Raw genomic sequence first — 14,046 nt, 5'->3', positions numbered from 1 at the left:
AAAATGCAGCTCAAAGTGCTTGACAGGACAAAATAAAATTTAAAAAATAAATTTTATTTTTAGAAAAATGTAGGGATGTACAATATGGATTTTTTTTTTTCAGCCAATACGATAATTGATAATTTCACATATTTGTTTATAACCTGTAGTTTATGCACACCTGAGGGTAAAGCCTGGTCCACACTGCCTGCGGTTGCAATGCATAGCGGAACATCTAGCTTTTTTATTTTGGTGCCTGTGTTAATAAATTAGAGCAGCCACACTAGAGTCGACGTCTCGAGCTATATTTTTCTTCAAGCCGTTCCCAGCAAAAATGCAGTGAAATTGTTCTGTTCATAGTCATATCGACATCATACCAACAACACATACACCTTTCACTACAGTTTCAATGTCTAAATCAATATGTCACAGGCATGAAAAAAATATAAATGTAGTTTTACCTCCTAATCATATTTTAGTCCAGCCACTGTTTAGCTGTACTACGAGATTGTGTGTGATCAGGCAAACTGCAATTGCTTCCTGCTATGGACGAGTCAAAACTGTGCAGCCAATGAGTCTGTATGTCACCCCTGCTGGTTTCCACAAACTGTCATGGCAATGACCATTATGCCAAACTCGTGGCTTCAAAGCGGTTCTCCACAAACCAATTGGTGACGTCATGATGGGTTCATACTTGCTCTGAACAGATGACTTGTTTTTGTTGCCTGATTGACACACTTTGATAATGATCACTTGGTTTTATTGATTAGTCTTTGGGTTGTTCCTTTTTGTGATTCCATTTAACCAAAGGCTGTCTGTATTTTCCTGGCAGGACTAGAAACATGGCACACAGGGCACGAGGTCCCGTGGTTGGCCGGCCATTGACATTCGCCAATGAAGAGAGGAGAGCGGTTCATTCCTGGTCGCGAATCTCCTCAGCGGGGCACAACGTCCTCCTAGATGCCCTGAAGATCCTCAGCCCGATGTCCCGTGACCTGTCTAGCAGCGAGGAGCTGGTCACCTTCCTGCAGGAGCTGAACGAAGAGGGCCACAAGCCGACCGTGCTGCGCAGCAAGGATGTGTATGGCTACCGCTCGTGCACAAACCAACCCCTCACTGAAGACATGCTGAAGCCACCCAACAGGAACGTCAGACCCACTGCCAAGAGGAGGGGGAAGAGGCCCCTGACCAAGAAAAGAGAGGTGCACCCGTCGTGGAACACCCCTGAGAGGAGCAGACCGATGATTCAGGGGGTTCGCCCTCCAGAGCTGCTGGTGGACCATCGTGCTATCATCTGCAGCAGGACACCCAATCGGACTGTAGAGGTGTCGCAGGTGCGGCCATGCCTCAGACTGACCAACATTGAAGGCCGGTCTGGCTTCCACACAGCCAGACTTCAGATCCACACTTCCTGGGACTCGTCTTCTGAGGCGCCCTCTGTTGCCTTTTCACAGCAACAGCACCTTCCAACGCTTTCAGGAATACCTTTGCAGCCTTCTCAGAACGGTGGCGGGGCGCCTACCAACGCTGTGGCCTTGTTCAGCCAGAAGAGCCTGTCCTGTCCCATCCGACTGGACGGTGCTCTCATTGGAGATTCGGCACCAGTCTTTTACGCCAATGGCCGGGCATTCCCAGAGACTCACACAGAGATGACCAGCAATGGTTGGAGGAGCAACGGCCTCCACCGGGATGGTCGGAGCTCCAACGAGCTGAACAACACGACCCGGCAGAGAAATGGCTGGAAGGACAAGAACAGTTTTAGATGGAAAGTGATAAAGGTAGATGACTCTCGCTCAGTGGCTGAGGCTCGCAGGAAAGCGCAGAAGATCTTACAGGTCAATCTGTCTCCGGTGATTCAGATCCAACCCCTCAACCACGTCCTGAGAGACTTCAGATACCAGAATAAATGACAATTCTCCCCAAACCCACACACGTTGTCTCCTTTAGCAGATGTTAGTGTTTTACATCCATTAGCCTCTACCTGGCTGAGCCCCAGTGTTCATAGCAGACGTATTACATGGGTTTTTGTGATCTCTGCTGAGTGTTGGAGGTAGAGAAATTGGAATCTGTAAGTGGAAGTTCTGGTTCCTGACAGGGGCACTTGGCATTGAAAGGCTTTTGAAGTTAGATGATGCTTTTCCCAGCAGGCTGGGAAATGACTATCAGCTGAATGCTGGTACGTTTTCACTGTCTACATTAGTTTACGCTACTCAGTACTTCAACCAACCATCATTCTGCTTTGAGTTGACTGGCTGCTAACCGATGTTGCTGATGAGTTTTGAGATGCAACATCCACTGACTGTCAGGTCAAAGGTGAATTGGTTTTGCCCTACAGTAAGGCACTGGGTGTGGCTCACAGTTGTTTGAAGAGTATTTATAACTCATTTGAAGTGTAGCGCCATTTTGTTAAAAAGTATTTTTTACCTGGACGCCCAGCCGAACTGGTGGATGAGCAGGGCAGTTTCAGAAGTCTTCAGATGAGCAGACGCGGTGGTTGGTTGGTTCCAGCAAAACAAATAAACTAAACAAGAGGGGGGAAAAGAGAAACGTGTTTAGTTTGTCTTCCTTTTTTGTATTTTTGTTGTTTCCACTGGAAATCAGAAAGGCTTTGGGAGCGAGTACAGCAGGGAATCAAACCCGCTGCCCATACAGAGATAGATTGATACATGGATGATCTGTTCAGTCCTTCACAAAGTGTTCCTTTGGTTTAGTTTATCCACACATGCAGACAAAAGACCTATAGAGTATTTTTGATTGTTGGGAAGATTTGACAAATCATGAATTGATGGAAGCAAGAATAAAGCAAGTATGGAAGAGGACTCGGGCCTCGGGAAAACATTTTGACCTCTGACATCAATCTTTATTGTGGGAAAACATTGAGAATTCTCAGATATAAGAATTCTCTCCCACATTTTCTCATTATTAAACATGATCTCCAGATGCTCTGTATGGAGTTTATTCTCCAAATTGACCTTTCCCTCAAAAATCTTCCATCCATGACGTGGCCCTGGTCCACCTCCATAAGCTTGTTTTACACCAGATACAAAACCTCCAAGATGTGCACTCTGGCTGGGAAATGACCATCAGTTGCTGATCAGTGCTGCTCAAGATTTACTTTTGTCCAGTTTCTGAACTTCACCGGCAACCAATCGTCAGTATTGACATTTGTTAGGCTGATTTTAAAAATGTTTATAATGTTTGTTTCTTGACAAGTTAAAATCTCCCACCAGGACTCCTCTGTGTTCTGCTCTGTTAATGAATCTCCCAACAAAAATCTACTTTATAGATTTTTTGTTTCTTGAATTGCTCAGCTGTGATCAAACTGTTGCTCACCTTTTTAGAAGTAAAAAAAAAATGCACTTTGAGAGTGCGTCAGTGCTTCATTGTCCAGCGACCGCTGGAGGAGCATCAAAGTCGTTAATATTTTTATTTCCTGCAGCATGTAGAAAATATTTGAGATGATCGCTAAAATTTGGTTTCACTTTCTTTGAACCCACACTGGTCTTTTGCTACAGGTGCTAACTTTGCAATGTTGGTGCTGAATTAAATGACTGGCACAAGAATGTCATCATGTTTCTCTTCTAGTTCAGATTGGAGTGTTTTAAGAGCAGTGACTTCCACTGAGTTATTCTTTGAGGGACTGATTGCACTGCTGCCCCCTGCAGGTTGGGATGAGCACGCTAAACCGCCTTGTGTGCGTTCCAAAGGGTTCTTACTGTGAGGAACCACATGAATCCATTTTCATGTTATCTGTGAGAAACTCCTGTGTATTCCCCTTAAAATAATTTGTTTGAGATGTTTGGGCACAATTACATTCCACAAGACAAACACGTTGTTATTGCGCGCTTAAGTTTATGTTTGACCTCGGAAACAAAATCTTAACTCGTAGTCCACTTGCTAGCTTTTTCCTGAGCTTACAGATCCAGAGACCGTTTAAATGTGGAAGAAAGCGGACCTTGATTTTAAGATGAATTTGTCAAACTACATCTTTTATTCCAAAAAATAAATGTTGACTACTTAAACCACCATATCTTAAGGTCCAGGTAAGACAGAACTAAACTGCAGTTAGGTCATTAAATTACAGTTTTGTTTCAAATATCATGAAAACAATTCAATAAAAAAAATAAAACCAAACACCATGTTTTCATGTTGCTGTGCAGTTCTAAAGTGGAAACGTGTGCTTTCTGATTTGAGGTCCATCCACTATGAATTAGGAATCTGTTCCACTGTTTAAACTCAGACCACATCAGTGTTTGCTGGTCAGCCCAACGGATTTCCACATCTATGTTCTGGTGAATTTTTACGTTTTACAGTCTCGGTTTCTTCGTGCCCCTTCTCAGATCTGTTTGTATACAGTCATGTTCACCATCTACAATTCCCTTTTCTAGGTCTTTCTTTCTGTTAGTCCTGTTTGTGCAACACTTGTATAATATTGTATTTCCTACATGATCTTTGAAAAGTTTTTTGTTCAATAAAACTGATCTGAAAAGAATCTGTATTTTTTTCTTTTTTAATCCTCAACTACAACATTTCCCAGAACATAATGACTTCACTCCAACACATGTAGTACGATCTCCAATGCTGACTTTGACTTTTGAGTTTAATTTTATTTCAATGTGATGAGATTATTTTCTTAGACCACTGACTCACAGTCTAAAGTCATGTGTCACTGGGCCGCTGTTGATCATCTGGGAAATGCACTTATTCCCTCTCTGAGAGTGATAGAGCTGAAACTATAAAGGGATTAGTCGGTCAATAGACAGAGTAATTTTATTTATTGTAATAATGCCGAAAAATGGACTCCCAACTTCTCAGTTGTAAGGATTTCCTACTGTCCTTGTTCTCCTGTGATTAGAGCTCTAATCAGGCCCCAAAATTCAGGTCCGACCCCAGAAGAATTCTGAGTGAGCCCGAACCACGAAGGCAGTTTTGGGTCCAAACCAGAATTTCTGCTTAAAATAAAGCAAACTACTAAAGTAAATTACTTTGTGCAAATAACACGCATATTATTATCGGAACTAATAATTACCAAATTCACTCATTAATTACAGTTGCATGCATTATTAATAAAATATTAAATATATATTATAAATGGATATAAATGTATAACTAATTCAGTCTGAGCCTGACCTACAGCAGCAGTTTTGGGCCCCAACCCGTTGGACCATGTCGCGTCCAATCAGGTTCGGGCAGAGAATGTAAGCTCTGCTTTTGATAGTAAACAGAATGTCTTTGGGTTTGGGCTGTTTGTCAGACAGAACAAGCAATTTAAAGTCGTCACACGGGGCTTGAGGTAATTGTGAGGCATTTTCTTGGTTAATTAAAGGACCACATTTCTAAGTCTGTCTTACAATGGGAACCAAATCATTGAAGTACAAAATTGGTCTTGTTCAAATTTAAAGGTCCAGTGTGAAACATTTAGGAGGATCTATTGGAAAATGGAACATAATGTTCATAGATATGTTTTCATTCGTGTATCATCACTTGAAAATAAGAATAGTTGTGTTTTTGTTACCTGAGAATGAGACGTTTTTATCTATGGACGAGGCAGGGCCTCTTCCTTGGAGTCCACCATGTTGTATTTGGACCAGCTGTGTGTACATCCCCTATAAAGGTTGACAGAATTCAGGCTCAAGAGTTAGGATTGTGTTGTGGGACACTTCAGGTGGAAGTAACGGAAAATGCCTCTAAGAAGGAAATGATCGATGGTTAATGAATGGGCGAATCTCCAGATCCATAAAGTTTGTTATTATTTTTATGTACATATATTTACTGATGAGTGTAAAAACTATATCAATGGTAAAACAAGTCTCTCTGCAGTGGACAGAGGAAATCAAACCCCTGCAAACTCTAATATAGTCAGTAAAGTGCAGCCCTGGTCAGCCTCAAACACAAGATGCAGACAGGATATTCTTTATGAAATAATGCAATCTGTTTATAGAGAATTATTAGGTTAGGGATTGATGGACAATATTTATGGGTACCAGTAGACATTCAAGCAGTGGAGACCCCATGTTAAAAAAAGAAGCAGCAGAAGTTCCCTCTTTGATGTACCTATGGTAGATAAAACATGTTAAAGTGTCCTCTACATCGGACCAATGTGCACGAAAACGTGATAAAGTACCCTGTGGGTGCCCTTCTAGTAGAGAAAATGTGATTAAGTACCATCTAGGGAGCCCTTCTAGTGGAGAAAACGTGATAAAATATCCTTAAGGGGGGCCTTCTAGTGGAGAAAACGTGATTAAGTACTATCTAGGGAGCCCTTCTAGTGGAGAAAACATGATAAAATATCCTTAAGGGGGGCCTTCTAGTGGAGAAAACGTGATTAAGTGTCCTTTAGGGCAACCTTCCAGTGGAGAAAATGTGATTAAGTAGGATCTAGGGAGCCCTTCTAGTGGAGAAAACATGATAAAATGTCCTTTAGAGTGCCCTTCTAGTGGAGAAAATGTGATTAAGTACTATCTAGGGAGCCCTTCTAGAGGAAAACAAAATGATTAAGTACCATCTAGGGAGCCCTTTTAGTGGAGAAAACATGATAAAATGTCCTTTAGGGTGCCCTTCCAGTGGAGAAAATGTGATTAAGTATGATCTATGGAGCCCTTCTAGTGTAGAAAACGTGATTAAGTACCATCTAGGGAGCTCTTTTAGTGGAGAAAACATGAAAAAATGTCCTTCTGGGTGCCCTTCTAGTGGAGAAAACGTGATTAAATACTATCTAGGGAGCCCTTCTAGTGGAGGAAATGTGATTAAGTACCATCTAGGATGCCCTGGCAGTGGAGAAACTGCCCCTTTTTTTTTTTTTACAAAAACATCTGCCTGCATGATATCTGAATTTAAAATAAATTTATTTTTTTTTTTTTTATATTAAAAAAAAAATTATTAAATTAAAAGATTAAACACATTACCTTGTTGGTGATTTAATGGTATCGGCTGAGGAAGAAGCAGAACATTAAAAAAAACTTACTGTTTTTTTTTATTTTTTTTTTTTTTTTTTTTTTTTTTTTTTTTTTTTTTTTTTTTTTTTTTTTTTTTTTTTTTTTTTTTTTTTTTTTTTATAATATTTTTTTTATTAAAAATAATTATTAATTTTTTATTAAAAATTATTTTTTTTTTTTTTTTTTTTTTAAAATTTTTATTTTAAAATAATTTCTTTTGTATTAAGTAAGGAAGAAGCAGGACTTCATCAACTTTTTCCAAATTATTCCAGTGTTAAATATTATTACGGTAATGAAGAAGAAGAAGAAGAAAAGATCCGAACATATATTTACAAACTTTCACATTTAAAAACCTGTAACAAGAAATTAACCAAAACTACGAACATTTTCCTTTTTGTAAAAACTTAACTTTTTTTTTTTTTAGCTTGTTTTTATCAAATGTATCTGAAAAGTTAAGATTTCTTCTTATAAACATCTATTAGGTTGTATTGTCCATGAGCACAACTGAAGGGGGATCCGGTGAAATCAATTGATGAAGGAGATCACGTGATCACTGTTGTGCCACCGTGAATCGTCAGAAATATGGAAAATGAAAGTGAATTAATAATATCAATGACATCCTTTAATAAAAGCTCCTGTAGCAGCAGTGAGTTTACAGTCTGGAGATTAAAGAAAGACCATCTTCATACTGTGAGTTATGCTCTATCTCTATCTACTCTATAAGTACATCTGCTGCTGATAGAGCTGCACAATCAATAATATATTATAAAACAATATAAAAATCACAACATCCTGCAGTATTAAAGATAAAATATGTGACAAACAGCATTTTAATGAAGGTTCCTGTAGAGTTTGTTTGATACAAAACCCAACAAATTACTTTAAAAATGTAATCTGATACAGTTATTGATTACCTGTTAAACAATGTAGTCAGTAACCTAATCCAAGTATCACAATAATAATATAATGTAACTTGATTACTTGATGTCAATAAGCAGTATTGATGTAAGTTAATCAATAAGAAAACAGAACGATTTAACTTAACTTAGAAAATAAAATGGAAGATTTTTAGCATCAAACATTTGTTTTCTGTTTGGTTTATTTTTAAAGAAAAACTAATGTATTTTAAATTGTAATCCTGCTAAATAATCAAAAATTTAAATGTAACTGTAATCTGATTGTATTTTTTTAGTTATCCTTTTTTGTATCCTGATTACATAACTAAGTTACATGTAATCTGTTACTCCCCGAGCACGATTACATCATCACAATGTTATATAGTTTATTTTTTTAAAGAAAATTAAAATTTTGATGCAAAAATTATCATCCCCACTAATCAATAATCATATAATAATTATAATAATATATATATTATAATATATATAATAACACCTAATATCTGTCCAAATAAGTCTGTAAGTACAAATTTGAGGTTTTGTATTTTTTCGTTGTTTTTAAAATATTTTTTGCACTTTTTTATGCCTTTATTTTGATAGGACAGGTGAGGATGGAGGTTGGAATCGAACCCGGGCCGCTGCAGTAACGACTCATGGGCTGTGCGCTCTACCAGGTGAGCTGCACCCTTTGTTCACGCTACTTTCTCCATTTTCAACATTTCAGATGTAGAGTTTATACTTTTTACTCCACTACATTTATCTGAAAGGCAGCTTCAGTTACTAGTTACTTACTTACTCAAAAGCAGAGTAATAAGATATTTGGAGCTTTGTGGTAAATTAAACTACTGTACCTCACAATATATACTAGAGCAGCTTCTAAAATGTGAGGATTTACTACTTTTCCTTGTAATTTAATTGTAATTTTGATCAATGTTGATGCTACACTGAGTTGTAAAATGGTGATTGGTTCCTCAGTCGTTCCCACTCGGCACCTCAGACGTCCATAAACTTATTAAAAGAAATAAGTAATTTTACCGGCTGCTGTCAACATCACACTGACCTGAGTTCAGCAGCAGATCCACCATTCAATACCAACATATTAGTGTTCAGTGGAGGCTAGTTAGGCTGTCACTGTCCTGAGATCAGAGCAGAAGCTTCTTTGTCACAATATATTTTTAATAATCAGGGAGAAACTTTTTGTCTTGTTTTGATTGTCCTCGGCTGTTTCATGCTCTTTATCTCTTAAATTGCATAATTGATCTGCTGCTGATGTTTTCTGACTCTGAAGCTGTTGTTGTCTGGGTTGAATAATGTGCTGTTATATGAATCGTCTGTGTGTCCAGTTTGGCTTGGTCCACCCTGGTCTGGTCAACACCTACTGTGTCTAATATATCTACTATATCTACTATATCTACTGTATATACTGTATCTAACATTATGGGTTTACACTTACTCGCGTATGGTGTAGTGTCTGCTAGATACTTGTCGTTGTGGTGGAAAATGTTGTAATTACTCTCATTTTGAACTTGCTATGAATTATGTTTATGTGTCGATTTTCTGTATCGTTCCTTAGAGCAGCAGGGATGAATGAGTCTGTTGCTGAAGCTGCTCTTTAGCTTGTCCGGTGTTGTGTGGAGGGGGTGGGGGGGATTGTCCATGATTGCCAGCAGTTTTGCCAGCATCCTCTCCTCCACCACCTCCTCCAGGGTGACAAGCTTCAAGCCAACAACAGATTCTGCCTTTTTGATGAGTTTATTCAGTCTGTTGGCGTCCTTTGCCTCGATGCCCGCACCCCAGGACACCGCAGCAAAGAAGATGGTGCTCACCACAACAGACTGATAGAACATTTGCAACATCCTGTTGCAGACATTCAACCTCAGGAAGTAAAGCCAGCTCAGGCCCTTCTTGTAGATGGCCTCTGTATTTGTGGACCAGTCCAGTTTATTGTCTAGTGTGACACCCAAGTACTTACACACCAACACCATATCCACATCGGTCCCGCCGATGCTGACAGGAGAGGGCAGGGGCTTGTTCCTCCTAAAGTCCACCACCATCTCTTTTGTCTTTGCCACATTCAGCTGCAGGTGGTTCTCCCCACACCACTTCACAAAGCGATCGACCAGGTCCCTGTACTCAGCCTCCCTCCCACCCTCAACACACCCCACAATAGCCGTGTCGTCAGAGAATTTCTGCAGATGACACGACTCTGCCCGTCAGATAGTCATCGACCCATGTGATGAGGGGAGCACCCACCTGCGTGTTCTCCAGTTTGGCCTTCAGCAGTTCGGGCTGGATGGTGTTGAAGGCACTGGAAAAATCAAAGAACATGACGCGGACTGAGGTGTTGGGTCTTTCTAGTGAGGAGTAAGCCTTCTGCAGCAGGTAGATCAGGGCGTCATCAACCCCAACATGGGGCTGATATGCGAACTGCAGGGGGTCTTGCGATGGGCACACTAATGGTCTGAGGTGTGCCAGGACCAGTCTCTCTATGACCTTCATGATGTGAGAGGTCAGTGCTACCGGCCTGTAGTCCTCCAGTGCCACAGGACGTCCTTTTTTGGGCACTGGGACCAGGCAGGATGTTTTCCAGAGCACTGGCACTCTCTGAAGGTGAAGACTGAGGTTGAAGAGGTGCTGGAAAACTCCACAGAACTGGCTGGAACATGCCTTCAGTACTCGAGGGCTGATGCGGTCCGGTCCAGCAGCTTTCCTCTGTTTGAGCCTCTCCAGCTCTCTCTTCACCTGGCTGGATGTGAAGTGAAGTCCAGATTGGGGGGTGGGGTATGTGGCAGGATCTGCGATGGGTGTCAGCAGTAGGTTTGGGGGTGGGGATGACAAAGGTGATGCAGAGAGGTGTCTGCTGCAGGAGGTGACAGTGGGCTGTGGGAGATGTGAGGATGTCCTGAGGGTGGGAGGTGTGAAAGAGTCCGTGGTGGATGTCAGCAGGGGGGTGGGGGGATGGGGATGATGAGGGTGGTGTGGGGCAGGAGGTGGTGGGGGAGTTAGAGTTGAACCTATTGAAGAACTGGTTCAACTTGTTGGCTCGTTGTTCGTTACCCCCAGCTGTTCCCAACCCAATGTATTCAGAGACACAGTCAGTTAGGCCATTAATATCCTCCCCGTGTGGCTCATACAGAGCATCCCAGTCGGTGGCCTCCAGCGCTCCATGCAGTGTTTCCACAGCCTCGGGAGACCATTTCCTCACTGTCCTCACTGTGACCGGGTGCTGCTGAACCACAGGCTTGTATGATGGTGAGAGCCGGACTAGGTTGTGGTTTGACCTGCCCAGTGGTGGCAGGGCAGTGGAGCTGTACGCATCTTTAACATTTGCATACAGCAGGTCCAAGGTTTTATTGTTTCTGGTGGTGCATGTGACAAACTGGTAGAAGGTTGGGAGTGTGGATGAAAGAGAAACATGATTGAAGTCCCCTGTGATGATGATGAAGGCCCCAGGGTGCTTTGTTTGAAGTCCTGCAGTCACAGCGTGGATGACGTCACACGCTGCTTCTGCTTTCCCAGATGGAGGAATGTAACAGTGATGGCGAAAACTCCCTTGGCAAATAAAATGGACGTAGTCCGACGGCAATAAGCTCAATGTCCGGGCTGCAGACACGCTCTTTCACAGAGATGTGCCCAGGGTTACACCACCTGTTGTTGATAAGCACGGCAAGTCCCCCTCCTTTCTTCTTGTCGGTCATGGCGGTGTCCCTGTCGTCTCGGACCATCTGGAAGTCGGGAATGGTGACGTTGGAGTCCGGTATCTGCTCTTGTAGCCATGTTTCTGTGAAACACAAGATACTAGACTCCCTGTACTCCCGCTGCGTTCTGGTGAGCGCTTCCAGTTCGTCCACTTTATTTGCCAAAGACCTCACGTTTCCAGTGATGACTGCAGGGATGTAGGGTTTAAACTTTCTCTTCTCTATCCTCCGTTTAACCCCGGCTCTGCAGCCTCACCATCTCCTCTTTAGCTCCTCCGGTATGGAGGGTCTCTCTCCGGCCAAGAGGGTCGGGTACCTCAGGGCCATCAGCTGGTCGCGAGTGTAAACAATGCCTGCGGAGTTGCAGGCATTGTTGCAGGCATGGCTCCCAGTCATCCGGAGAGACCAAAGTGCAATAAAGTGCCCAAACCACTGAAAAAAGCATCTCCACGTAGAGTGGTGTGAAGATGCACAGAGCAATGAAAAATAAAGATATAAAAACAAACTACAAAACGACTAAAAACACTAAAAACCGACAGTAATACCCGGAGCTACTATAACAGGCTCCCACTAGGACGGCGCCATTTTGCATTTTGCGCCATTATAGCTCATGTTCTTCCTGAAACTTCCTGAAGGCCCAGGAACGATCGGGACAGAGTTGTGCTGAACAAACCACACGACTGTATCTGACTGGATTTGGTTGTTCTAGACAAAGATTTTACTATTTGTTGCTTTTCTTTCTTCAGTTCAGCAGCACATTAAACTCCTATATCAGCAGTTCCTGTGGTGGAAACGTAGCTACATGACCGCTCGTGTTTTAGCCTACAAGCACGTAGGTGGTGTGAAAACAAAGTGAAAGTGTGAGGCCTGCTCATAGTTCAGTTATAAAATCTCAACATACCACAGAGCGTCTCTCCTGCCGGGCTGCTGCAGTAGAGGAGGTTGAACCATCGTCTAGTTTAAAAGTGGTTTAGCAGACTTCATTGACAGTCATTGCCGGAGCTAGCCATGCAGTCGACTCTGGGTCTTCTCGACTGATGATTTGAATCATCGACATTTCTGTGGCAGCCTTAATACAACTAATGCTCAGACATCGTGCTTTTGTCAGTATCAATAATGAACTTCTTGTAATGGTATTGTCATTGATACGATGGAGTTGACTGCCCGGCTCGTGTAGATCAGAGCTAAATAAAGACACTGGGTGATCTTGAGACCAAGTGGAACATTATTTACTGATTCAGTTCAGTAAGATACATCAGATTGTCAGTATTAATCAATAGCAGCGTTCAGATGAGGCCTGTATCCTTCTCAGGTCTTGGTAACAGATGGCACTCATGCATGTTGTGGCCTGTTTGAAGCTGGTATTGCCGCAAGGCTTAGAGTTAATTAATTCCCAAAGATGTAAAAACAAATTACTTCTCTAGTGAAACCGTTGCATTTAAACCTTTCTGTCGCTCTAATTTTCATTTACTTTATTTACCGGACCCCCTCCTGCCCACTGGCTCTGTGTTTCTATCTGCTCTCACATTCTTCACTCCTTTTTCACCCCTAAACCAGTTTCTATGCCTGATTTGTTCTCCCAGGGCAGTTCATGCTAGTGGAATCCGTGATAGAGTTGATTTCCAGAGAAGTCAGTGGAGTGGAGAATCCATCCCCAGGGAGTTATAGGAAATCTGATGCTGCTCCATGAAGGCGGAGGCTTACCTGTGTGCTTCCAGGGAATTAATGCTTTGTGCTTTCGGCTGGAGCCTGAAAAAGGAGAATAGTGACCCATGTTTTTGATGATTTAATTCAATTCAATTCAATTCAATTCAATTCAATTTTATTTGTATAGCGCCAATTCATAACAGAAGTTATCTCAGGACACTTTTCAAATAGAGCAGGTCTAGACCGAACTCCTTATAACATTATTTACAGAGACCCAACAGTTCCCACCATGAGCAAGCACTTGGCGATGGCGGCAAGGAAAAACGTCCTTTTAAGAGGCAGAAACCTCGGACAGACCCTAGCTCTAGGTGGGTGGTCGTAGGGTAAACACAGGTGTTACCATTGACACCAGTTAAGGTTCTGTTCAATTTAGTGTAGCAGAGTCTTTTCAGTGAGCCAACAGGAACAGCAGCACCCAGACTTTGTTTGACCTGAATGGAACTGAACCTTTATCAGTATCACTGGTAACACCTGTGTTTATCCTACTGTTGCAGTTTAAAGTGGCTGCTATGAAAAAGGTCTATTGTTGCTGCCTCTCATCAGAGCACATTTACATAAAACCTTTGTCATCACCTTTTAGGTCCTTATTCCTGGTTTGTGGTGCCAAGATGTTATTTTGAGGTTAAATTCACTGTGAATGTTTGAGTCTTTAGTTGTGAAAAGGGGGTTGGACCTCGCATGATCTTCTGGACCTGTTATAACCCCGTTCACACTTACAAACTCAAATACTGGAGATACAACAGAATGACATTTGTTAACCGAACTCATGAAACATGCTGGCACTGTGACTCAGACCGTTCTCTGCTCTCTTTGACGAGCTACCGAGACTAC

General features: G+C 41.9%; 1 protein-coding gene across 6 annotated transcripts in view; it reads left to right on the top strand.

Annotated features, from left to right (window-relative positions):
- ccdc71 (coiled-coil domain containing 71) overlaps nucleotides 1–14,046 on the top strand; it is a 53,618-nt gene that overhangs the window by 16,118 nt on the left and 23,454 nt on the right. For 3 of the 6 annotated variants that reach the window (XR_007886377.1, XR_007886375.1, XR_007886376.1), the window contains exon 3: nucleotides 8,411–8,484. Coding sequence is in view for 2 of the 6 variants with exons in the window: in XM_051413973.1 (XP_051269933.1) it covers nucleotides 822–1,889 (1,068 nt within the window). In the remaining 4 variants the exon portion in view is untranslated. Of the gene's footprint in view, nucleotides 1–811; nucleotides 4,472–8,410; nucleotides 8,485–14,046 lie in introns of those variants that run through there. The other 3 variants (XM_051413973.1, XM_051413974.1, XR_007886378.1) reach the window with 2 other exon arrangements.

This window comes from Dicentrarchus labrax, unplaced genomic scaffold (genome assembly GCF_905237075.1).
Source record: "Dicentrarchus labrax unplaced genomic scaffold, dlabrax2021, whole genome shotgun sequence".
Lineage (NCBI taxonomy): Eukaryota > Metazoa > Chordata > Actinopteri > Moronidae > Dicentrarchus > Dicentrarchus labrax.
The sequence above is the reverse complement of the archived record's forward strand: the minus strand, read 5'-3'. Positions and strand labels throughout refer to the sequence as shown.